This window comes from Hemitrygon akajei, chromosome 20 (genome assembly GCF_048418815.1).
Source record: "Hemitrygon akajei chromosome 20, sHemAka1.3, whole genome shotgun sequence".
NCBI classification, from domain to species: Eukaryota; Metazoa; Chordata; class Chondrichthyes; order Myliobatiformes; family Dasyatidae; genus Hemitrygon; species Hemitrygon akajei.
In genome coordinates this window covers 59,946,584-59,972,745 of record NC_133143.1, presented here as the reverse complement: position 1 = coordinate 59,972,745, position 26,162 = coordinate 59,946,584, and the positions used below count along the sequence as shown (strand labels likewise).

Below are 26,162 nucleotides of genomic sequence, written 5' to 3'. Positions count from 1 at the left end.
TCTGAGCAGCACGCACAAAATGCTGGAGGAACTCAGCAGGCCAGACAGCATCTATGGTAAAAAGCACATTCGACATTTTGGGTCAAAACCCTATGGCAGGACTGGAGGAAAAAAAGCTGACATCTACTCCTCGACTTTTTTTCTCCAATCCTGCCGAAGGGTTTCGACCTGAAACATCAACTGTGCTTTTTATCCATAGATGTTGCCTGGCCTGCTGAGTTCCTCCAGCATTTTGTGTGTGTTGCACTGTTTTTAAACATGTTCTCTCTGCACTGTTAGAGATAATGGTTCTGACCAGTGTAGTAATTTCTTATTATTGTCCAGTAATTCCTACTTTTCCATCGATCTTTGAAGTAACAATAAGTCAACATTTCAATAACTGTGAACGTGATTGATTGTGGAGGTAAAACCTCATAAATCCAACTTGATTAGACAGAAATATGAACAGTACCCAAGAAAAGTAATGTATGAAATATGTTATTGAATCTTTTTTTGTTGTGTTCTTGCATTAATTTAATAAAAGCAGTTCATTTTTGACATCTTTCAAGTTATTTCTGTGGAGGAGATCCAGGGTACAGGCGTATTGGGTTCAGAGAGCTCAGTAGTTTCCTCTATGTAACAAATCTCATATCAAGTGTGTTGCAGTTTCATTTTTGACATGATTTACAGATTCTTGTTTTGAGTAGTGTACCACTGTGCGAGATAAAGGTGATTTTTGCTTGTCCTGTTATGGAGCAAAAAATATTGACATAATTCTGCACCATATCAAAAATACAAGTATTTATGACCAGTTGAATTCATCCAGCATTTTTAATCTGTTTCCATCTGCAGTTTTTTTTTTGATTTCCAGAAAAGTACTTGTCGGTCATTCTTTTGCCAGCAGGGAAAACAATGGACTGGTTACATTTGAGGTGCTGTCCTTACACTCCTGTATACCTCGGACTTTAGATACAACACTGAGTCATGTCATCTGCAGAAATTCTCTGATGACTCAGCAATAGTAGGGTGCATGATGGGAGGACTGGTGGAGGACTTCTTCGAATGGTGCAAACATCACCTGCAGCTCAACATCAAGAAGACAAAGGAGATGGTGATGAACTTTAGGAAGACTAAGCCTGCACTGCTCCATTACTATTGATGGTGAGGTGGTGGATGTGGTGAGGACCTACAAGTACATGGGGTGCACCTGGATGACAGACTTGAGTGGAGTACCAACACGGAGGCTGTGTACAAGAAGGGCCAGAGTCACCTCTACTTCCTGAGGAGACTGATGTTCTTTGGCATATGTCAGCCTCTCCTTCACATGTTCTACCAGTCTGTTGTCACCAGTACTATCTTCTATGCAATGGTGTGTTGGGGTATTGGCATCAACAGGGATGATGCCATCAGGCGCAATAAACTGATTAGAAAGGCTGGCTCTGTTATAGGAGTGATGCACCATCAATAACTCACTCTGAGACGTAAGAAGCGAGATATCGGCTTTTATGGACTGGAAGAATGAACAACACTACATCCTGGAGAATGAGGCTGGGCTCAGGCCTCAATCGCCTTTATACAGGGGTCTGTGGGAGGAGCCACAGGAGCAGTCCAGACAGGTATATGTAGTTCACCACAAGGAGTCAAACTGGACACACTGGAGGCTGTTGTAGAACAAAGGACCCTGGGAATATCCTGGCAATTCTGGACAATGTTTCTCACCCTTTGCATGCCACCTTGGCTGAACAAAGGAGCACTTTTAGTAATAGACTAAGATAACTGCACTGCTTCAAAGAGCGCTAAATGAGGTCATTCTTATACTTGGCCAATGGGCTGTATAATGAGTCGATCTAGCTGGGGAAGTGATGACCCTCTCCTGTTAGATACTGTTTGAGGTAACTTATTTTTTTATTCTTTCTTACTTATTTTCTAATATTTGTATACAAACTTTTCTATCCAAAAGTTTGGGCACCCCAGTCAAAATTTTAGTTACTGTGAATAGCTAAGCAAGTAAAACATGACTTGATTTCCAAAAGGCATAAAGTTAAAGATGACACATTTCTTCAATATTTTAAGCAAGATTACTTTTTTTAATTTCCATCTTTTACAGTTTCAAAATAACAAAAAAGGAGAAGGGCCTGAAGCAAAAGTTTGGGCACCCTGACGCTGAATTTTGTGCTGAGGACGCAGGAGAGGTTTTCTTCTGATGACTCTTCCATGAAGGTCATACACAGTAGAACAGTGCACCACCTCGCCAGAGTCTGCTAAATCTTCCTGAAGGTCTTTTGCAGTCAAACGGGGGTTTCGATTTGCCTTTCTAGCAATCCTAAGAGCAGTTCTCTAGGAAAGTTTTCTTGGTCTTCCAGACCTCAACTTGACCTCCACCATTCCTGTTAACTGCCATTACGAACTGAAGAAATGGCTACCTGAAAATGCTTTGCTATTTTCTTATAGCCTTCTCCTTCTTTGTGAGCATCATTTATTTTAATTTTCAGAGTGCTAGGCAGCTGCTTAGAGGAGCCCACGGCTGCTGATTGTTGGGAGAAGGTTTGAGGAGTCAGTGTATTTATAAAGCTTTGAAATTTGCTTCAACTGGCCTTTCCTAACGATGACTGTGAACAGGCCATAGCCCTAACAAGCTAATTAAGGTCTGAGACCTTCGTAAAAGTTATCTGAGAGCTCAAATCTCTTGGGGTGCCCAAACTTTTGCATGGAGCTCCTTTTTTTTCCCCCACTCTAAAATCGTACAAAACAAAAATAATACACTAATCTTGCTTAAAATGTTGAAAAGAATGTTTCATCTTTATGACTTTTGGAGATCAGTTAATCTTTTACTCACTTAACTATTCACAGTAACAGAAATTTTGACCGGGGTGCCCAAACTTTTGCATGCCACTGTATCTGTGTATAACTGTAATTCCCTTTGGGATCAATAAAGTATCTACCTATTTATTACATTTCTGTCCACATTTCAAAGATAAGGTATAACAATTTCACCAAAATACAGAAGACCATAAGATAGAGGAGCAGAATTAGGCCTTTTGGCCCATCGAATCTGCTCTGCAATTTCATCATGGCTGAAACATTTCCTTTTCAGCCCCAATCCCTGCATTCTTCCCATGTCCCTTCCTGTCTTGGGTGCCCCTCACCATCCAGGACATTCCTTGTTCTCATTGCTACCATCAGGAAGGAGGTACAGAAGTGTCAAGCCACACAATGATGGATGAACAATTTTGTTCCTCTGTCATCCAATTTCTGAATGGACATTGAACCCATGAACACTACCCTACTTCTATTTTAGCACTACCTACTTAATTAATACATATATAATATTCACATTTTTTTCTACATTATGCATTACATTGTACTGCTGCCACAAAGTCAACAAATTCAATAACATGCTGGTAATATTAAACCGGATTCTGATCCTGACTAATAAAGAATCTCTCAATTTCTGCCTTAAATATACCCAATGACTTGGCCACCTGCGGCAATAAATTCCTCCTCATCTCTGTTCTAAATGGATGTCTCTCTATCCTGAGGCTGTGTCCTCTGGCCTTAGGCTCCCCAACCATAGGAAACATTCTCTCACAAATCCACTCAATCGAGATCTTTCAACATTTGAATTCCAGTGAGCACAGGCCCAGAGCCATCAAATGCTCCTCATATGATAAGCCTTTCAACCCTGGAATCATTTTTGTGAACCCCTTTTGAACCCTCTCCAATGTCAGCACATCAGTTTTTAGATAAAACTGCTCACGATACTCCAAGTGAGGCCTAACCAGTGCCTTATAAAGCCTCAACATTACATCTGTTCTTTTATATTCCTTTAGATGCTGTCATTTAACATTATTGATTTCCTACTCTGCTAAGTTCAGTAAATTAACCATGTTTTTCTGCAACAAAGAGTCTGAAATTCATTGCTTAAGATAGCTGTGGAGCCCAAGTCATTGGGTATACTTAAAAGTGGAGGTTGATTGGTAATGGTGTCAAAGGTTACGGGGAGAAGGCAGAAGAAAGGGATTGAGAGGGATAATAAATGAGCCATTGATAGAATAAGGGTGCATACTTGATGGGCTGAACGACCTATGATGTGCAGCTGATACAGACCTGAAAGGGAGAAGGCACAGCGTACCTTCCTAGATGAACCAGGAGCAAGGATGGACAGAGCAAAGAAGTGCCATCAAGGAGAGCAAAGTGACTGGAAGTGTGAAGAGGGTGCAGACACAGTAGGGTGAAGCAGGATCGATAGGAATAAAGGGATCTTAGGGGTCAAAGCATACGTGAAGGATGTAAGGAATAAAGTCAATTCAATCCAATTCATTAACGAGCAGGTGTACCTAATAAAGTGGCCACTGAGTGTAGATGTACTCTGATAATAAATTTACTTTGAACTTTGATCCAAACTGATCACTTCATTCTAACAATGCATTGAAACAGTTTAGAACTGTTTAAGAAAGGCTCTAAACAGAAACCTGGAGATTATAGGCTACTCACAGTCCTCAGCAGCCCTGTGTCCACCGTGGAGAACTTCAGGTTCCTGGGAACCACCATCTCTCAGGATCTGAAGTGGGAGCAGAACATCAGCTCCATCCTGAAGAAGGTCCAGCAGCGGATGTATTTCCTGCGGCTCTTGAGGAAATACAGTCTGCCTCAGGAATTGTTGCTGCAGTTCTACACTGCAGTCATTGAGTCTGTCCTGTGCACCTCCATCATTGTGTGGTTTGGAGCCGCCACCAAGCAGGATAGAACCAGACTACAGCGCACAGTGAGGACTGCCGAGCGCATCATTGGAGTCTCCCTGGCCTCTATTGTGGACCTGTACTCTTCCAGGTTGAAGAAGAGGGCGGGGAACATCATAAAGGACTCCTCCCATCCTGCGCACGGACTGTTTGATCTGCTTCCGTCTGGTAGGCGCTTCAGATCCCTCCAGACTAAGACTAATAGGCACTGGAGAAGTTTTTTCCCTACTGCGGTCACTTTGCTGAACAGTTAACTGCCGGTTAACTGTCGGCTAACTATTACTTGGATTGCACTACCTGTATGTATAATCTATATTTTCATTTATATTTATCATTATTATTGTTATGAGCAGAGAGACAACATCTGCCGGAAGTAAATTCCTTGTATGTGCATAGGTACTTGGCGATTAAAGTCTGATTCTGATTCTGATTCTGATTCTGAATCTGGTGTTAGTAGTGGGAAAGCTATTCGAAGATATTCTAAGGCGCTGGATATACAAGTATTTGGATGGACGTGGACTGATTAAGGATAGTCAGCATGATTTCGTGCATGGTAAGTTATGTCTAATCAACCAGTTTTTCAACTGTTATTCCTACTGTAAGTATATTACCTATTATGCAGGCATGGAAAGTTTGGGAATCTGGCCTGGTTCCTAAACTACTTCGGCTGTATCGCTGTTTGGAGAGATTTCTTTTTCTGCCTCACCACAATTCTCCATTCTAATTGTAAAAATAGATTTGAGACATGCTTGTAACTATTCCATGTAAAGCCCTGGGGTATTACTAAAGGTTGACAACCTGGATGGAGTAACCAAGTCTTCTGTTCCGAAATATATTTCCATGAAAATAAAAGTTTTTCCAAACTGACAAGTAGCTGGGAGAAATGTGAGAAAAAGTTAATTGCAACACACTTTTAGCTTTCAGCTAATTATAGCCCTCAAGAAATTTTAATTCCAGTTTTGGGAGGAAGCATTGTTTTGATCAATGATCTCAATTTGTGCACCTTGTTGCTTAATACAGTTAACCCTTGCCCGCCTACCATCTCAACTCTAAACAGTCGTCCTGAACCCTGGAGCACCATAGTGAACTTTAAATTCTGTTATTTTCACATAGTCATAGAGCACCACAACACAGGAACAGGCTCTTCGGCCTACGGAAAAGAGATTTCGGGGGTGTTTCGGGTCAAATCTAGTCCAGCTAACTACCACCTCATCCGTTTAGTCTCAGTTATTCATACATTAAAGGACCATACTGTTGATGTTGTCAAATAGTTTGAACTCAGCAATGCCCTATCAAATAGTGGCCAGAATGGGTCTCACAAGGATTATTTGACTCTAGATGTTATTACAGCCTAGCTGCAAAGCTTAATTCTAGAGGTGAGAGAAATTTGATTAAGTGAGACCTGGTAACACTGACGTCAGTGGCATCAAGAAAGGAGTATTACAGCCCTAAGATTTCATCCTTAAACCAACTGTCTCATCAATGTTCATCCTTCTATTTTAAGGTCATAAAGGGAGATTTTATTTATTGAGATACCACGTGGAATGAGCCCCTCTGGCCCTTCAAGCTGCAGCACCCAGCACCCAGCAATCCCCCAATTTAATCCAAGCCTCAGTGGACTCTTTCTGCACTTCACGATGCCTCAGTAAAGCAGCCAGCATTGTCATAGACTCCACCCATCCCAGGTGTTTGCTCTGCTCTTCCCTCCCATCGGCTAGGTGATATAAAAACCTCAAATCACGTACTGCTTGGCTGAAGGACAGCTTCCATCCCGCTGTTGAAAGACTACCGATCGGCTCCCTAGTACGATAGAGGAATTGACCTCACAAACCACAGCGTTTTGACCTTGCAGTTTATTGTCTACCTTCATTGCACTTTCTCTGTAAGTGTTACATTTTATTCTGAATTATGTTGATGTTTTACCTTGATGTAATGAATTGATCTGTTTGAATGGTGTGCAAGACAGCTTTTCACTATACTTCAGTGCATGTGAGTTGTATTTGCTTTCTTGGGTCACAGTGTAGCCTGACACAATGCCTACAGTGCAGAGCAGCAGAAAGCCACAGCGACCAGCTCTCTGGCTGGCTGAGTCTGGCTCTGTGGCTCAGACACTCTGGGGGGTGGGGGGAAGTGGAGTGCAGTAGTGACAGGGGATTCCATAGTTAGAGAGGCAAGCAGGAGATCCTGTGGATGTGAGAGACGCCCTGATATTGCCTCCCATGTGCCCGGGTCAAGGACATCTTGGAGCAGGTTCACAGCATTCTAAAGGGGCAGGGTGAACAGCCAGCAGTTGTGGTACGTATAGGTACCAATGGCATTGATAGGGAAAGGGTTGAGGACCTAAAGAGAGAATATAGGGAGTGAGGTAGAAAGCTGAAAAGCAGGATCTTGAGGATTGTAATCCAACCAAACCTGGAGTATTGTGAGCAATCACAAACACGAGAAAATCTGCAGATCAAGCTGAAGTCAAGTTTATTGTCATTTAACAATTTAAGAAGTGCATAAATATTAAAGGTTGTAATGTACGGAACAGAATAGCCCGTGACACTTTGAATATGATGCGGCAGGGAGTTCAGAAGCCGAATGGCTTGGGGGAAGAAACTGTTTCCCATCCTGACCATTTTTGTTTTTATGCATCAGAGCCTCCTGCCTGATGGTAGAAAGTCAAAGAGGATGCTGGGTGGAAGGGTGGGATCCTTAATTATACTAAGGGCCCTGCGTATGCAGCACTCCTGATAAATGTCCCCAATAGATGGTAGGGAGACCCCCATGATCCTCTCAGCCGGTCTCACAGTCCTTAGTAGTGACTTCTGGTCCAATGCTCAACTGGTAAGACTCTTGGCAGTGTGGAGGATCAGAGGGGTTTTGGGGTCCAAGTCCATAGGACGCTCAAAGCAGCTGTGCAGGTTGACTCTGTGGTTAAGAAGGTATATGGTGTATTGGCCTTCATCAGTCGTGGAATTGAATTTAGGATCCGAGAGGTAATCTTGCAGCTATATAGGACCCTGGTCAGACCCCACTTGGAGTAGTGTGTTCAGTTCTGGTTGCCTCACTACAGGAAGGATGTGGAGGGAGGCCAGAGTGGAGAAATAGAGAAGAGGGAAGGTGGAGGGGAAAAACGCTTCCAGACAGTTTGTGTGTGTTACTACTGTATATTTACAACTTTTTTTTAAAGAACATTCTTTTTTTTAGTTTCTAGCTCCATAATAGTTAAGGGGATATCATGTTCTCTTGTCCAATCATTAATTCCAAATGTGTTGCCATGTCATATGTATGATTCACTTTCTCTTGCCCAATAATTTATTATTAATATGGTGTCATGTCATATATGTGACAAAGGTGGATGTTATGTACTTGGATTTTCATATGGCCTTTGACAAAAGGCCAAACATGAGGCTGCTTAACAGGGTAAGAGCTTTTGGTTCTACAGCAGGGGTGTCAAACTACTGGTCGGCGAAAGAGTCCAATCTGGCCCGCGGGAGGATTTGGGGGTAAAAAAGTACATTCATGACTATTTATTATGTATCAGTACGGCAGCTGTACAGTAGGTGGCAGTTAACCACCTGCTGTGCATAAGCACTTACCACCCTGTACTGAAGACTAATAAGGCCCCACTTACGTCGGCAAACACGGTATAAACACGGAGTATTCAGGTAAGTAACACCCGTATCAAGGCTGACACTGTTTGCTGCTGTGGTTCAAAATGCTTTCCAAGAAACGTTGACATTGAAGGTCGGATATTCAACGATAATTGGGAAGATCGTTTTTTCTTCTGTGAGGTCAACGGCAAACCTGTGTGTCTGATATGCTCGCAACAATTGGCTGTGGCTAAAGAGTTCAATATCAAACAACACTATGAGACGCCACACAGAGAAAAATATGACAAGTAGCAGGACAACTCAGGACGCAAAAGGTTAAAGAGCTTGAAGCAGCTCTGAAAAAAACAGCAATCAGGTTCACCAAAAGTTGAGAGACTCATGATGGAGCTGTTGAAGCCAGCTATATTATTGCCAACAAAATAGCTGCTGCGTCAGAGGGGGAATTCGTCAAAGTGTGCATGCTGACGGCGACTGAGCTGGTGTGCCCTGAGAAGAGACAGACTTTTTGTAATATCAGCTTGTCAAGAAATACTGTGGCAGAGAGAATCGGGGACCTTGCAGGAGATTTGAACAGTCAACTAAAAGACAAAGTGAAGTCATTTATTGTCTTCTCTGTTGCAATTGATGAGAGCACCGACGTGACTGTTGTATCTCAATTGGGAATATTTATTCGTGGTGTTGATGCATCTTTGACCGTCACCAAGGAGTTTGTGGAGATGGTGCCCATGACAAACACCACAACGGCGAACGACGGTTTTCTCCAGCCTCGTCGAAGCCTGGGCAGACAGGGGGTTGACTGCAGTCACACTGTCAGCGTGGCAACAGATGGCGCAACGTCCATGGTCGGGAAAAAGGCAGGTGGTGTTGTGAAACTCAGAGAGAAAGTTCAGACAGAATCCAGAGCAGGAATTCTAGAATTTTCATTGTATTATACACCAAGAGGCGATATGTAGCAGGAGCCTATAAATGGACAATGTCATGGATGTAGTAATCAAAACAGTTAATTTTATTAAAGCAAAGGGATTTAATCATCTGCAATTTGACACTCTTTTGTCCGAATGTAATATTGGAAACAGCCTACCCTACCACACTGAAGTCCGCTGGTTGAGCAGAGGGGTTGTGCTCAAACATTATTTTCAATTGCGTGCAGAAATTGGGCCGTTTATGAACGAGAAAGGGAAGCCAGTGGCAGAGTTAGATGACCCAGACTGACTTCATGATCTTGCATTTCTGGTGGATATAACAGAGCACTTAAATGTGCTTAATGTTAACATGCAAGGCCGCAACAAACCTGTTACAGAATACTACGACAGCATTCGTGCCTTTCAAATTAAAGGGATGTCCTTTTAAAACAGAGATGAGGAGGAATTTCTTCAGCCAGAGAGCAGTGAATATGTGGAATTCGTTGTCAAAAGTGGCCATGGAGTCCAAGTCACTGGGTATATTTAAGGCAGAGGTTGATCGATTCTTGATTAGTCAGGGCATGAAGGTGTGCGGGGAGAAGACGGGAGATTGAGGTTGAAAGGGAGAATGGATCAGCCATGATGAAATAGCAGAGCAGACTCGATGGGCAAATGGTCTAATTCTGCTCCTGTATCTTATGGCCTTGCATTCGCTTGAGAAGCAGCTATTTCTATTGTTTGACTTTTAACAGTTAATCTGAAACTGGAGAATTCATAGCAGTGGCAAATTTTGCTGCCGATGATAACAATACACAGTTGAATCTTGTGCAGTGACAAAAATATTATCTTTCATACTGTAGTTTCACACAATTTTTGTTAAATTTTTTGTTAATTGCTCCATAATAGCATCAAATTCTCTTGCCCAAGAATTACTTGCGAATGTGTTGTCATGTCATACATTTTGATGAAGAGCACCTATTTCTATCTCTTGAATGACATTGTTAAAACATTCCAATATTTAACCTGAAAGTTTATGTAGAAAACAACACTTGCACCAGCCTCTGATAATCTTTATTGTGATATTTCTAATATTTTGGATTTTTATTTAAGCCTAAATTAGTTCCATTGTTGAATTCTGGAATAGCACCAAGCCCCCTGCAAACACTGAAAATGGAAGGCTGTGTTAATGAGACCAACTTTGTCATTTTGGAGGAGGGGGTCATGGCCATGGATGTCATTGGCCAGAAGATCAATGAGAAAAAGCTCACAGTGAGTATTGACATGATGTTATGTCAATAGTACATTTCAGATTAAGTTATAATCAGAAGGTACATGTAATTGTTTTGCTTATTCAGGATAACAAGTTCTGCCACTATTAATCTTGACAATATATTCAAAAAAAGAATTGCATATCAAATGTCTGAAGTTACAATAATCCTCAAGGAATGCTAGTAACAAAAGTAAATTATCTTCTACTGTGACAAAGTGGCTGAGCTCATTAATATCAAATTAAATATTTCTGGCATTCACTGATACTATGATCCATTTATCAGAACATCAACATACAGTACTATACAAGAGTCTTAGGCTCCTAAATATGGGTCTCTATTGTGGACGGAGAGTGGAAAGAGGGCAAGGAGAGGGGATTTATGGTTGGGAAAACAGGAAGGGAAGGGGGAGGGAGCAGGAAGCACCAGAGAGTAAACACCAGAGTAATGATCAATAAACCACTTGTTTGGAATCAAATGACCTTGCCTAGTGTCTCAGGGCTGGGCGTGTCGCACCTGCGTCACCACTGCCCCTAGCACTCCTTCTCTGCACCTCCACACATCTCTCACGGCACTCCACCCTCGTCACTCCCAACACTCTTTTCTCTCACCAGGTTTACAAACTTGCTCTCCGCTCCACGCTGACAAAGAGAGTACTTTGCAAATGTCTTGCTATATGTACAGTAGGTGCCTGAGTTTTGCACAGTACTGTATCTGCAAATAAAACTATTACTTTGTATGAAACAACACAGACAAAATGCTGGAAAAAGTCAGCAGATCAGGCAGCCTCTATTGAGGCAAATGAACAATCAACATTTCAAGCTGAGACCCTTCATCAGACTCCATAGATGTTGCCTGATCTGCTGAGTTCTCCCTGAATTTTGCATACATTGCTGCAGTTTTCCAGCATCTACAGTCTCTCTTGTGTCACTTGTTTGTGTCAGTGATTTTCACTCCAGCAACTTGGTGATAATGGGAACATATCTGAACTGGAACCCAACTCCCCTCATTGCCTTCTTGGATTTTTTCCATGGGTCTGAATTTCAAAATGAGTAGCAAAGGCTTCCTGCAGGAACAAAGTAATCAGAGCAAAGTGATAACTGGGAGGGAAATAAATACAAATGTCTTTTAAGTACTGCTTAGAAAAATAGGTTCCTCTGTCCAGAACAGATGGAGAAAGCATCAAGATAAACACCTGAGATCAATCTTTACCATTCAGGTATAAACTACAGCTTCAGTTAAAAATGTTATAGATCTTTCACAGAAACCAAGTGGTATTCAAATGCTGATCATTACATCATTTGTCAGAACAGGAACCGGTCAATGAGAAATAAAAATTCATTAGTCCGAGCTCGTGCAAACTGCTTGTTCAATTATGGATTTAGAGGGGGCACAAATAAAATGTTGCTTATGACATTTTTACATGCTTTGGGTTGCTTAATGCATTTATTTCCTCAGAAATAAGTGTGGTTATCACCAATAAATTGAATCATCCATTGGGGAAAATGACATCAAATGCCAAACTTTACATCATCACCTCTGTTACCTTGAGCAACCAAACAACTTTATTCTGATATTTAATTATGGGATATTGAATGAACGGTGAGATCTAATGTGGTTTCTGTATGAAAATCGGAGAGCATCACACAGCATCGAAGCAGGCCCTTCGGCCCGTCATATCTATGATATACCTTGTACCTACCCACAGTAATCCCAGAAGAACATAGAAGAGGACGGCACGGCAACAGAACTTTTGGCTGACAATGTTGTGCTGAACTAATTCTGTCAATAATTAAAAGCCCACTAAACTAGTCCTTTCAACCTACACAAATCCATATCTCTCCATTCTCTGTACATGCATGTGCCTCTCTGAGAGCTTCTTAAATACTCCCATCATATTTGTTTCCACAACCAAGCTTGGCAGCGCTCTCTAGGTAACTCCCAGTCTGCGTTTTAAAAAAAAATATTAAAAAAATATAATTTGCCCTGCTCCTCTCCTTTGAACTTGCTGCCTCTCACCTTTAATATATACCCTCTAAAATTAAACCTTTTGACCTTGGTGAATAGGATATAGGCTGTCTATCTACGCCCTTCATAATCTTATAACTTCCTATCAGGTCTCCCCTCAGCTTCTGCTATTCCAGTTTGCCCAATCCCTCTTCATAGCATAGGCAGCATCCTGATAAACCTCTCCAGAGTCTCCACATCCTTCCTGAAATGGAAAACCAGAATTAAAGGCAGTATTTCAGATACGGGCTAACCAGAGATTTATAAAGCTCCAACATAACTTCTTGACTCTTGAACTCAATGCTGCTATTGACAAAGACTAGATTGCCATATGATTTCTTCACTACCCTATCAATGACAACCAACTACGATTATTTTAAAATTACAAATTAGATCCACATGGCCTTGTGCTTACTACATAAATCTGGTTACTAGTTTTTGAAGTAAAGACCAACAGATCCACATCCCACAGCTCAGTGCTCACCTTATTGGCAGCTGTTACCTGTGCTATTATCACGTCAAAAACTTGACATTCCCACCCCACCCTCCCATTTAATTATAAAGGCAACACGTACAAACAAGCTGGATGAACTCAGCAGGTCAGGCAGCATCCGTTGAAGCGAGCAGTCAATGTTTCAGGCCGAGACCCTTTGTCAGGACTGACTAAGTCTCGGCCCGAAACGTTGACTGCTCGTTTCAATGGATGGTGCCGACCTGCTGAGTTCATCCAGCTTGTTTGTACGTGTTGATTTGACCACAGCATCTGCAGTGTACTTTGTGTTAATTATAAAGGCAAATTTTATCCCTTGAATATCACCTAGTAAAAATAATGTTGGATTATGTGGAAGTTGTATTCCAATAATTTGTTCCAGTAAAACACTTAAATTTGTCCAAAAAGGTTGAATTTTAAAACAAGACCAAGTAGACTGTAAAAAAGTACCAATTTCTTGATTACATCAAAAACATTGATCAGATAAACTTCAGTTTAATCTATTTATTTTTTGTTGTGTAATATATATTTGATGTAAAAAGTTATATTGCACTAATCTTAGTCGAACATTTATTGTATTTGTCATACTGTCAAGACATAATCTTGACCAACTTGTTTCATCAATTTTAATATTCAATCAGTTTCCCATTTTTGTCTTGACTTATGAATTCCTTGTTTAATTGCCTGTTTTTGAATCAAATTATACATACCAGACATAATTTTTTAAATTTTTCCTTTATTAATTGAAGTTTCTATTTCATTAGGTTTCAGCAATAACATTGTTTGACCCAGTTTATCTCTTAAATAAGCCCTTAATTGGAAATAACAGAAAAGAGTGTTATTTGATATTTTATATTTATTCTTTAATTGGTCAAATGACATTAATATACCTCCTTCAAAACAGTCTCCTATATATCTAATCCCTTTTGAAACCAGTTATAATATATATTAAACTAAATTATTTGCCATTATCGAAAAAAATTCAAGAGGATCTTGATAAATGGATGATGTTACCAATAACATTAATAGGTAGAGTCAATGCTGTAAAAATGAATATATTCCCTAGATTACAATATTTATTCCAAACACTATCAATATAATTACCACAGAAGTTCTTTCAAGAGTTAAATAGATGTGTGAGGAAATTCCTTTGGAAAGGTAAGATGTCAAGAATATCGTTGGAAAAATTGACATGGAAATTTGACCCAGGAGGGTTACAATTACCAAATTTTAAGAATTATTACAAAGCATATCAACTTAGATTTATTGCATCTTTTTTTGATGAAGATAAACCGGCATGGATTAGAATAGAATTAGATAAAATAGGAGAAAATATACCAGAAGATTTTATATATAAATGGGAATCGAAATGGATACGGGAAAAGAAAGAATCGCCTATACTAATGGTCTCGAAGCTCTTCGTTTTTTTTTTGGATTCCAGACCTAACCAATTCCCCTCTACCACCACTCTCCTCCATCTAGCGGAACGAGTTCTTACTCTCAATAATTTCTCCTTTGGCTCCTCCCACTTCCTCCAAACCAAGGGTGTAGCCATGGGCACCCGTATGGGTCCCAGTTATGCCTGCCTTTTTGTTGGCTTTGTGGAACAGTCCATGTTCCAAGGCTATACCGGTATCCATCCCCCTCTTTTCCTTCGCTACATCGACGACTGCATTGGCGCTGCCTCCTGCACGCGTGCTGAGCTCGTTGACTTCATTAACTTTGCCTCCAACTTTCACCCTGCCCTCAAATTTACCTGGTCCATTTTCGACACCTCCCTCCCCTTTCTTGATCTTTCTTTCTCTCTCCATCTCTGGAGATGGCCTCTATACTGATATCTACTATAAGCCTACAGACTCTCACAGCTACCTGGACTATTCCTCTTCCCACCCTGTCTCTTGCAAAAAGGCTATCTTCTTCTCACAATTCCTCCGTCTCCGCCGCATCTGCTCTCAGGATGAGGCTTTTCATTCCAGGACGAAGGAGATGTCTTCCTTTTTTAAACAAAGGCGCTTCCCTTCGTCCACAATCAACTCTGCTCTCAAATGCATCTCTCCCATTTCCCACACATCTGCCCTCACCCCATCAACCCGCCACCCCACTCGGGATAGGGTTCCCCTTGTCCTTACCTACCACCCCACCAGCCTCCAGTTCCAACATATAATTCTCCGTAACTTCCGCCACCTGCAATGGGATCCCACTACCAAACACATTTTTCCCTCCCCCCCCTTTCTGCTTTTTGCAGGGATCGCTCCCTACACGACTCCCTTGTCCACTCGTCCCCCCCATCCCTTCCCACCGATCTCCGTCCTGGTACTTGTCCTTGTAAATGGAACAAATGCTACACCTGCCCTTACACTTCCTCCCTCACCACCATTCAGGACCCCAGACTGTCCTTCCAGGTGAGGCGACACTTCACCTGTGAGTCGGCTGGTGTGGTATACTGCGTCCGGTGCTCCCGGTGTGGCCTTTTATATATTGGTGAGACCCGATGCAGACTGGGAGACCGTTTCGCTGAACACCTACGCTTGGTCCGCCAGAAAAAGCAGGATCTCCCAGTGGCCACATATTTTAATTCCACGTCCCATTCCCATTCTGATATGTCTGTCCATGGCCTCCTCTATTGTCAAAATCAATCTAAACTCCGGTTGGAGGAACAACACCTTATATACCGGCTGGGTAGCCTCCAACCTGATGGCATGAATATTGACTTCTCTAACTTCTGTTAATGCCCCTCCTCCCCTTCTTCCCCCATCCCTGATATATTTAGTTGTTTGCTTGTTCTCCATCTCCCTCTGGTGCTCCCCCCTCCTTTCTTTCTCCTGAGGCCTCCCGTCCCATGATCCTTTCCCTTCTCCAGCTCTGTATCACTTTCGCCAATCAGCTTTTGTGGTGAACTAGATATACCTGTCTGACTGCTCCTGTGGCTCCTCCCACAGACCCTGCTGACTGCTCCTGTGGCTCCTCCCACAGACCCCTGTATAAAGGCGACTGTGGGCTGCTGCTCTCCCTCATTTTCCCCAGGATGTAGTGCTGTTTATTCTTCCAGTCAATAAAAACCGATAACTCGCTTCCTAAGTCTCAGCGTGAGTTATTGATGGTGCATCAATTTTATTGACTGGAAGTTAAAACATGGAAACCGTTTTACGCCCAGAACGCTTAGATTTGGACCCCCAAGACCCTGAAGCAGCTCTTGCCTTTGAACACTGGCTTGTATGCTTCCAATCATACTTGGAGGAGGTTCGTGCCACCGACTCAGCTGTTAGGCTCAGACTTCTCCTCTCGAGGGTCGCCCCAAAAGTTTATTCATTCATCAGGGACCTCTCGACCTACGAGGGGGCGCTTGCCGCTCTCAAAAGACAGTACCTGCGGCCGGTAAACGCAGTTTATGCCCGGCATCGCTTGGCAACACGAAAACAGCGGCCTACGGAGTCGACTGCTGAATTTCTCCGAGCCCTACAGGCACTCGTGCGGACTTGTGACTGCCAAACGCTCACAGCGGAACAGCATACGGAACTCTTGGTCCGAGACGCTTTTGTGACTGGAGTCCGGTCAGTGTATTTACGCCAGCGGCTGCTGGAAAAAGCTGATCTTACCTTACGCTCAGCGATAGAGACGGCCGATACGTTGGAGGCTGCGCAGCTGTACGCCGAGGCGGTCCAGCCGCGCGATTCCCCGGTTCCGAGCGAATTCGCCAACGCCGCTGCCAGTCGCGGTATCACGAACTCCTCGAATTCGCCAGGTATAAAACTCTGTTACTTTTGTGGGCTTCAGAAACATCCCAGAAACAGCTGCCCGGCTCGCGAAGCGACTTGTTCCAGCTGCGGGAAGAAGGGCCATTTCGCCAAGGTCTGTAAATCTAAACCGCGCCCGGGGTCGAGTAGCGCTGCGTCTGAGACCTGGGGGCCGCCATTTTGCATGCCCGGATGTGGACAACCATCTTTGCCGGCGTCACCATGCCCCGCCCCTACCTACCCGTGTGCGACCTGGGAGCCGCCATCTTGCATGCCCGGATGTGAGCGGCCATCTTTGCCAGCGCCACCAGGCCCCGCCCCCGACTCACCCCGTTCAACGCTGGCTACCGTGACCCTCGATCAAAGCACTCCGCACCAGCTCGCAAGGTCGATGATGGACATCCTGGTGGAGGGGCACAGGACTAGCTGCCTGTTTGACACGGGCAGCACTGAGAGTTTTATTGACCCGGCCACAGTGAAACGCTGTGGACTCGTGACACGGCCGGCACATCAGAAGATCACCTTGGCTTCTGGGTCGCATTCCACAGACATCCGGGTGGGTTGTGTAGCGACATTGGTGGTGCAGGGCACAGAATATCAGAACTTTGCGTTCCTGGTCATGCCTCAACTGTGCGCACCTGTGCTGTTGGGGCTCGACTTCCAGAGCCATCTCAAAAGTGTGACTATGGCATATGACGGGCCCCTCCCACCTCTCACTGTCAGGAATCCTCAGTTTGGTGGGACTTCGCCATATACTCCGTTACCACACGCACATACACATCGACCCACACATCCCACCCAGTACCATGCCGATAGCTGTGCTACTGACACTACTTGCAGCCTCTCCACCCTCAAGATCCCTCCCCCATCGCTGTTCACCAACCTGACCCCCGACTGTAAACCGGTGGCGACTAAAAGCAGGAGGTACAGCGCAGGGGACAGGGCCTTTATTCATTCAGAGGTGCAGCGGCTGCTCAGGGAGGGGATCATTGAGCCGAGCACAAGCCCATGGCGGTCCCAGGTGGTCGTTGTTCAGACTGGGCAGAAAAATAGGATGGTTGTGGACTATAGCCAGACCATCAATAGATTCACGCAGCTTGACGCGTACCCCCTACCCCGCATCGCGGATATGGTCAACCAGATAGCTCAGTACAAGGTGTACTCGACAATAGATCTGAAATCCGCTTATCACCAGCTCCCCGTCCGCCCGGAGGACCGCCCCTACTCTGCCTTCAAGGCGGGTGGCAGGCTCTATCACTTCCTGCGCGTCCCATTTGGTGTCACAAATGGGGTCTCAGTCTTCCAGAGGGAGATGGACCGGATGGTGGACCAGTACAAACTGAAGGCCACATTTCCCTATCTAGATAACATCACCATCTGTGGTCGCGACTGGTCGGATCACGACGCCAACCTCCAACGATTTTTCCAAGTGGCCGAAGCTTTGAACCTCACTTATAACAAGGACAAGTGTGTGTTCAGAACCACACGACTCGCTATCCTTGGGTATGTCGTGGAGAACGGGGTCATTGGCCCTGACCCCGACCGTATGCGCCCCCTGTTAGAACTCCCTCTTCCCACCACTCTCAAGGCCCTCCGGCGGTGCCTGGGTTTTTTTTCCTATTACGCCCAATGGGTCCCCCATTACGCAGACAAGGCCCGCCCCCTGGTCAGGTCTACCACTTTTCCCCTCTCTGCCGAGGCCCGCGCGGCCTTCAGCTGCATTAAAGGGGACATTGCCAAAGCAACGATGCATGCGGTGGACGAGACCATTCCCTTCCAAGTAGAGAGTGATGCCTCTGACGTCACGCTGGCTGCTACCCTCAATCAGGAAGGCAGACCAGTGGCGTTTTTTTCTCGTACCCTTCAAGGCTCTGAACTTCGGCACTCTGCGGTGGAGAAAGAAGCCCAGGCCATAGTGGAAGCTATTAGGCACTGGAGGCACTATCTCGCCGGCAAAAGGTTCACATTGCTGACCGACCAGCGCTCAGTTGCGTTCATGTTCAGCAACCAACAGCGGGGCAAGATCAAAAATGATAAAATTTTGCGATGGAGAATAGAACTCTCCACCTACAATTATGATATCCTGTACTGGCCTGGCAGGCTCAATGAACCCTCTGATGCCCTATCCCAGGGAACGTGTGCTAGTGCCCAGCTCGACCAGCTGTATGCCCTTCATGCCCATCTTTGCCATCCGGGGGTCACCCGATTTTACCATTTCATTAAAGCCCGGAACCTGCCGTACTCCCTGGAGGACATCAGGACGATGACCAGGGACTGCCAGATCTGCGCTGAGTGCAAACCGCACTTCTACCGTCCTGACACTGCGCAGCTTGTCAAGGCCACCCGCCCTTTTGAGCGACTGAGTGTTGACTTTAAGGGCCCCCTTCCCTCCACCGACCGCAATGTCTATTTTCTCAGTATTATTGACGAGTACTCGCGATTCCCCTTTGCCGTTCCCTGCCCCGACACCACTGTCACGTCCGTCATAAAAGCCCTGCGCCAGCTCTTCACTCTGTTCGGATATCCCTGCTATGTCCACAGTGATAGAGGGTCCTCCTTTATGAGTGACGAGTTGCGCCGGTTCCTGCTAGCTAGGGGCATTGCTACTAGTCGAACCACGAGTTATAATCCCCGGGGGAATGGCCAGGTGGAGAGGGAGAATGCCACAGTGTGGAAGGCCACACTTTTAGCCCTTAAGTCAAAAGGGTTGCCGGTCTCCCGATGGCAGGAGGTCCTCCCTGAGGCACTCCACTCTATCCGCTCCCTGTTGTGTACGTCCACTAATGCCACCCCTCACGAACGCCTATTCTCTTTTCCCAGGAAGTCTGTCACTGGGACCACCCTACCAGTTTGGCTGACGTCCCCGGGGCCAGTGCTGCTACGTAAACATGCGAGGAGTAATAAGTACTCCCCGCTGGTCGAGAGGGTTCACCTCCTGCATGCTAATCCCCAGTATGCCTACGTGGTCTTGCCTGATGGGCAGGAGGACACGGTCTCTGTCCGCGACCTGGCGCCCGCCGGAGCAGCAGACCACTACCCCGAACATTCCACGGTAACTATGCACCCTGTACCCGAGGTGACACCGCACACACCGTGCCACACCCAGACTCCTCACGACGCTCATGTACCGGGCATCTCGTACGCGTCTATTCCGGGGACCTCGCACACACGCGAGGGATCCCTGACACCTCCAGCTGGGACAGAACCAACCCACTCTCCGCCTCCGGTGCAAACAACAACTCCGGCACCTGTGCCAACACCACCTCCGGCACCTGTGCAATTGCAGCCGGAGCTACGTAGATCACAGCGAACGATTCGACCACCTGATAGACTTAACCTGTAAATATACTTGGGGACTTTTTTTTAAACAAAGGGGGGGGTGAATGTGGTGAACTAGATATACCTGTCTGACTGCTCCTGTGGCTCCTCTCACAGACCCTGCTGACTGCTCCTGTGGCTCCTCCCACAGACCCCTGTATAAAGGCGACTGTGGGCTGCTGCTCTCCCTCATTTTCTCCAGGATGTAGTGCTGTTTATTCTTCCAGTCAATAAAAGCCGATAACTCGCTTCCTAAGTCTCAGCGTGAGTTATTGATGGTGCATCACCTTTCCAGCTCTTAGCTTCACCCCATCCCCTCCGGTCTTCTCCTATCATTTCGCATTTCCCCCTCCCCCCACTACTTTCAAATCTCTTCCTATCTTTCCTTTTGGTTAGTCCTGACGAAAGATCTTGGCCCGAAACGTCGACAGCGCTTCTCCCTATAGATGCTGCCTGGCCTGCTGTGTTCCACCAGCATTTTGTGTGTGTTGTTGTTTGAATTTCCAGCATCTGCAGATTTCCTTGTGTTTGCTCTTTAAATTCTACTGCGAAGCCTCTGCTAGTGATGCCTACACTGAAGAAGTTTAAATCTTCTCTTCGACAGGAGTTCAGTGAAACCCTCTCTCGCTGCTTCCCATCTATAATTCCTTCGGCCCTTCAACTTTTCGATCATTGGTCAAATGACATTAATATACCTCCTTCAAAACAGTCTCCTATATATCTAATCCCTTTTGAAACCAGTTATAATATATATTAAACTAAATTATTTGCCATTATCGAAAAAAATTCAAGAGGATCTTGATAAATGGATGATGTTACCAATAACATTAATAGGTAGAGTCAATGCTGTAAAAATGAATATATTCCCTAGATTACAATATTTATTCCAAACACTATCAATATAATTACCACAGAAGTTCTTTCAAGAGTTAAATAGATGTGTGAGGAAATTCCTTTGGAAAGGTAAGATGTCAAGAATATCGTTGGAAAAATTGACATGGAAATTTGACCCAGGAGGGTTACAATTACCAAATTTTAAGAATTATTACAAAGCATATCAACTTAGATTTATTGCATCTTTTTTTGATGAAGATAAACCGGCATGGATTAGAATAGAATTAGATAAAATAGGAGAAAATATACCAGAAGATTTTATATATAAATGGGAATCGAAATGGATACGGGAAAAGAAAGAATCGCCTATACTAATGGTCTCGAAGCTCTTCGTTTTTTTTTTGGATTCCAGACCTAACCAATTCCCCTCTACCACCACTCTCCTCCATCTAGCGGAACGAGTTCTTACTCTCAATAATTTCTCCTTTGGCTCCTCCCACTTCCTCCAAACCAAGGGTGTAGCCATGGGCACCCGTATGGGTCCCAGTTATGCCTGCCTTTTTGTTGGCTTTGTGGAACAGTCCATGTTCCAAGGCTATACCGGTATCCATCCCCCTCTTTTCCTTCGCTACATCGACGACTGCATTGGCGCTGCCTCCTGCACGCGTGCTGAGCTCGTTGACTTCATTAACTTTGCCTCCAACTTTCACCCTGCCCTCAAATTTACCTGGTCCATTTCCGACACCTCCCTCCCCTTTCTTGATCTTTCTTTCTCTCTCCATCTCTGGAGATGGCCTCTATACTGATATCTACTATAAGCCTACAGACTCTCACAGCTACCTGGACTATTCCTCTTCCCACCCTGTCTCTTGCAAAAAGGCTATCTTCTTCTCACAATTCCTCCGTCTCCGCCGCATCTGCTCTCAGGATGAGGCTTTTCATTCCAGGACGAAGGAGATGTCTTCCTTTTTTAAACAAAGGCGCTTCCCTTCGTCCACAATCAACTCTGCTCTCAAATGCATCTCTCCCATTTCCCACACATCTGCCCTCACCCCATCAACCCGCCACCCCACTCGGGATAGGGTTCCCCTTGTCCTTACCTACCACCCCACCAGCCTCCAGTTCCAACATATAATTCTCCGTAACTTCCGCCACCTGCAATGGGATCCCACTACCAAACACATTTTTCCCTCCCCCCCCTTTCTGCTTTTTGCAGGGATCGCTCCCTACACGACTCCCTTGTCCACTCGTCCCCCCCATCCCTTCCCACCGATCTCCGTCCTGGTACTTGTCCTTGTAAATGGAACAAATGCTACACCTGCCCTTACACTTCCTCCCTCACCACCATTCAGGACCCCAGACTGTCCTTCCAGGTGAGGCGACACTTCACCTGTGAGTCGGCTGGTGTGGTATACTGCGTCCGGTGCTCCCGGTGTGGCCTTTTATATATTGGTGAGACCCGATGCAGACTGGGAGACCGTTTCGCTGAACACCTACGCTTGGTCCGCCAGAAAAAGCAGGATCTCCCAGTGGCCACATATTTTAATTCCACGTCCCATTCCCATTCTGATATGTCTGTCCATGGCCTCCTCTATTGTCAAAATCAATCTAAACTCCGGTTGGAGGAACAACACCTTATATACCGGCTGGGTAGCCTCCAACCTGATGGCATGAATATTGACTTCTCTAACTTCTGTTAATGCCCCTCCTCCCCTTCTTCCCCCATCCCTGATATATTTAGTTGTTTGCTTGTTCTCCATCTCCCTCTGGTGCTCCCCCCTCCTTTCTTTCTCCTGAGGCCTCCCGTCCCATGATCCTTTCCCTTCTCCAGCTCTGTATCACTTTCGCCAATCAGCTTTTGTGGTGAACTAGATATACCTGTCTGACTGCTCCTGTGGCTCCTCCCACAGACCCTGCTGACTGCTCCTGTGGCTCCTCCCACAGACCCCTGTATAAAGGCGACTGTGGGCTGCTGCTCTCCCTCATTTTCCCCAGGATGTAGTGCTGTTTATTCTTCCAGTCAATAAAAACCGATAACTCGCTTCCTAAGTCTCAGCGTGAGTTATTGATGGTGCATCAATTTTATTGACTGGAAGTTAAAACATGGAAACCGTTTTACGCCCAGAACGCTTAGATTTGGACCCCCAAGACCCTGAAGCAGCTCTTGCCTTTGAACACTGGCTTGTATGCTTCCAATCATACTTGGAGGAGGTTCGTGCCACCGACTCAGCTGTTAGGCTCAGACTTCTCCTCTCGAGGGTCGCCCCAAAAGTTTATTCATTCATCAGGGACCTCTCGACCTACGAGGGGGCGCTTGCCGCTCTCAAAAGACAGTACCTGCGGCCGGTAAACGCAGTTTATGCCCGGCATCGCTTGGCAACACGAAAACAGCGGCCTACGGAGTCGACTGCTGAATTTCTCCGAGCCCTACAGGCACTCGTGCGGACTTGTGACTGCCAAACGCTCACAGCGGAACAGCATACGGAACTCTTGGTCCGAGACGCTTTTGTGACTGGAGTCCGGTCAGTGTATTTACGCCAGCGGCTGCTGGAAAAAGCTGATCTTACCTTACGCTCAGCGATAGAGACGGCCGATACGTTGGAGGCTGCGCAGCTGTACGCCGAGGCGGTCCAGCCGCGCGATTCCCCGGTTCCGAGCGAATTCGCCAACGCCGCTGCCAGTCGCGGTATCACGAACTCCTCGAATTCGCCAGGTATAAAACTCTGTTACTTTTGTGGGCTTCAGAAACATCCCAGAAACAGCTGCCCGGCTCGCGAAGCGACTTGTTCCAGCTGCGGGAAGAAGGGCCATTTCGCCAAGGTCTGTAAATCTAAACCGCGCCCGGGGTCGAGTAGCGCTGCGTCTGAGACCTGGGGGCCGCCATTTTGCATGCCCGGATGTGGACAACCATCTTTGCCGGCGTCACCATGCCCCGCCCCTACCTACCCGTGTGCGACCTGGGAGCCGCCATCTTGCATGCCCGGATGTGAGCGGCCATCTTTGCCAGCGCCACCAGGCCCCGCCCCCGACTCACCCCGTTCAACGCTGGCTACCGTGACCCTCGATCAAAGCACTCCGCACCAGCTCGCAAGGTCGATGATGGACATCCTGGTGGAGGGGCACAGGACTAGCTGCCTGTTTGACACGGGCAGCACTGAGAGTTTTATTGACCCGGCCACAGTGAAACGCTGTGGACTCGTGACACGGCCGGCACATCAGAAGATCACCTTGGCTTCTGGGTCGCATTCCACAGACATCCGGGTGGGTTGTGTAGCGACATTGGTGGTGCAGGGCACAGAATATCAGAACTTTGCGTTCCTGGTCATGCCTCAACTGTGCGCACCTGTGCTGTTGGGGCTCGACTTCCAGAGCCATCTCAAAAGTGTGACTATGGCATATGACGGGCCCCTCCCACCTCTCACTGTCAGGAATCCTCAGTTTGGTGGGACTTCGCCATATACTCCGTTACCACACGCACATACACATCGACCCACACATCCCACCCAGTACCATGCCGATAGCTGTGCTACTGACACTACTTGCAGCCTCTCCACCCTCAAGATCCCTCCCCCATCGCTGTTCACCAACCTGACCCCCGACTGTAAACCGGTGGCGACTAAAAGCAGGAGGTACAGCGCAGGGGACAGGGCCTTTATTCATTCAGAGGTGCAGCGGCTGCTCAGGGAGGGGATCATTGAGCCGAGCACAAGCCCATGGCGGTCCCAGGTGGTCGTTGTTCAGACTGGGCAGAAAAATAGGATGGTTGTGGACTATAGCCAGACCATCAATAGATTCACGCAGCTTGACGCGTACCCCCTACCCCGCATCGCGGATATGGTCAACCAGATAGCTCAGTACAAGGTGTACTCGACAATAGATCTGAAATCCGCTTATCACCAGCTCCCCGTCCGCCCGGAGGACCGCCCCTACTCTGCCTTCAAGGCGGGTGGCAGGCTCTATCACTTCCTGCGCGTCCCATTTGGTGTCACAAATGGGGTCTCAGTCTTCCAGAGGGAGATGGACCGGATGGTGGACCAGTACAAACTGAAGGCCACATTTCCCTATCTAGATAACATCACCATCTGTGGTCGCGACTGGTCGGATCACGACGCCAACCTCCAACGATTTTTCCAAGTGGCCGAAGCTTTGAACCTCACTTATAACAAGGACAAGTGTGTGTTCAGAACCACACGACTCGCTATCCTTGGGTATGTCGTGGAGAACGGGGTCATTGGCCCTGACCCCGACCGTATGCGCCCCCTGTTAGAACTCCCTCTTCCCACCACTCTCAAGGCCCTCCGGCGGTGCCTGGGTTTTTTTTCCTATTACGCCCAATGGGTCCCCCATTACGCAGACAAGGCCCGCCCCCTGGTCAGGTCTACCACTTTTCCCCTCTCTGCCGAGGCCCGCGCGGCCTTCAGCTGCATTAAAGGGGACATTGCCAAAGCAACGATGCATGCGGTGGACGAGACCATTCCCTTCCAAGTAGAGAGTGATGCCTCTGACGTCACGCTGGCTGCTACCCTCAATCAGGAAGGCAGACCAGTGGCGTTTTTTTCTCGTACCCTTCAAGGCTCTGAACTTCGGCACTCTGCGGTGGAGAAAGAAGCCCAGGCCATAGTGGAAGCTATTAGGCACTGGAGGCACTATCTCGCCGGCAAAAGGTTCACATTGCTGACCGACCAGCGCTCAGTTGCGTTCATGTTCAGCAACCAACAGCGGGGCAAGATCAAAAATGATAAAATTTTGCGATGGAGAATAGAACTCTCCACCTACAATTATGATATCCTGTACTGGCCTGGCAGGCTCAATGAACCCTCTGATGCCCTATCCCAGGGAACGTGTGCTAGTGCCCAGCTCGACCAGCTGTATGCCCTTCATGCCCATCTTTGCCATCCGGGGGTCACCCGATTTTACCATTTCATTAAAGCCCGGAACCTGCCGTACTCCCTGGAGGACATCAGGACGATGACCAGGGACTGCCAGATCTGCGCTGAGTGCAAACCGCACTTCTACCGTCCTGACACTGCGCAGCTTGTCAAGGCCACCCGCCCTTTTGAGCGACTGAGTGTTGACTTTAAGGGCCCCCTTCCCTCCACCGACCGCAATGTCTATTTTCTCAGTATTATTGACGAGTACTCGCGATTCCCCTTTGCCGTTCCCTGCCCCGACACCACTGTCACGTCCGTCATAAAAGCCCTGCGCCAGCTCTTCACTCTGTTCGGATATCCCTGCTATGTCCACAGTGATAGAGGGTCCTCCTTTATGAGTGACGAGTTGCGCCGGTTCCTG

The 26,162-nt window shown here is 46.3% G+C and overlaps 1 protein-coding gene across 1 annotated transcript in view; it reads left to right on the top strand.

Moving 5' to 3' along the window:
• The first annotated feature begins 6,496 nt into the window (after positions 1–6,496).
• Positions 6,497–26,162, top strand: part of LOC140713990 (ornithine decarboxylase-like) — a 43,825-nt gene continuing 24,159 nt past the window's right edge. The window contains exons 1-2 of the mRNA XM_073024668.1: positions 6,497–6,600; positions 10,330–10,488. Coding sequence (XP_072880769.1) covers positions 10,390–10,488 — 99 coding nt within the window. The 5' untranslated portion in view covers positions 6,497–6,600; positions 10,330–10,389. The remainder of the gene's footprint in view (positions 6,601–10,329; positions 10,489–26,162) is intronic.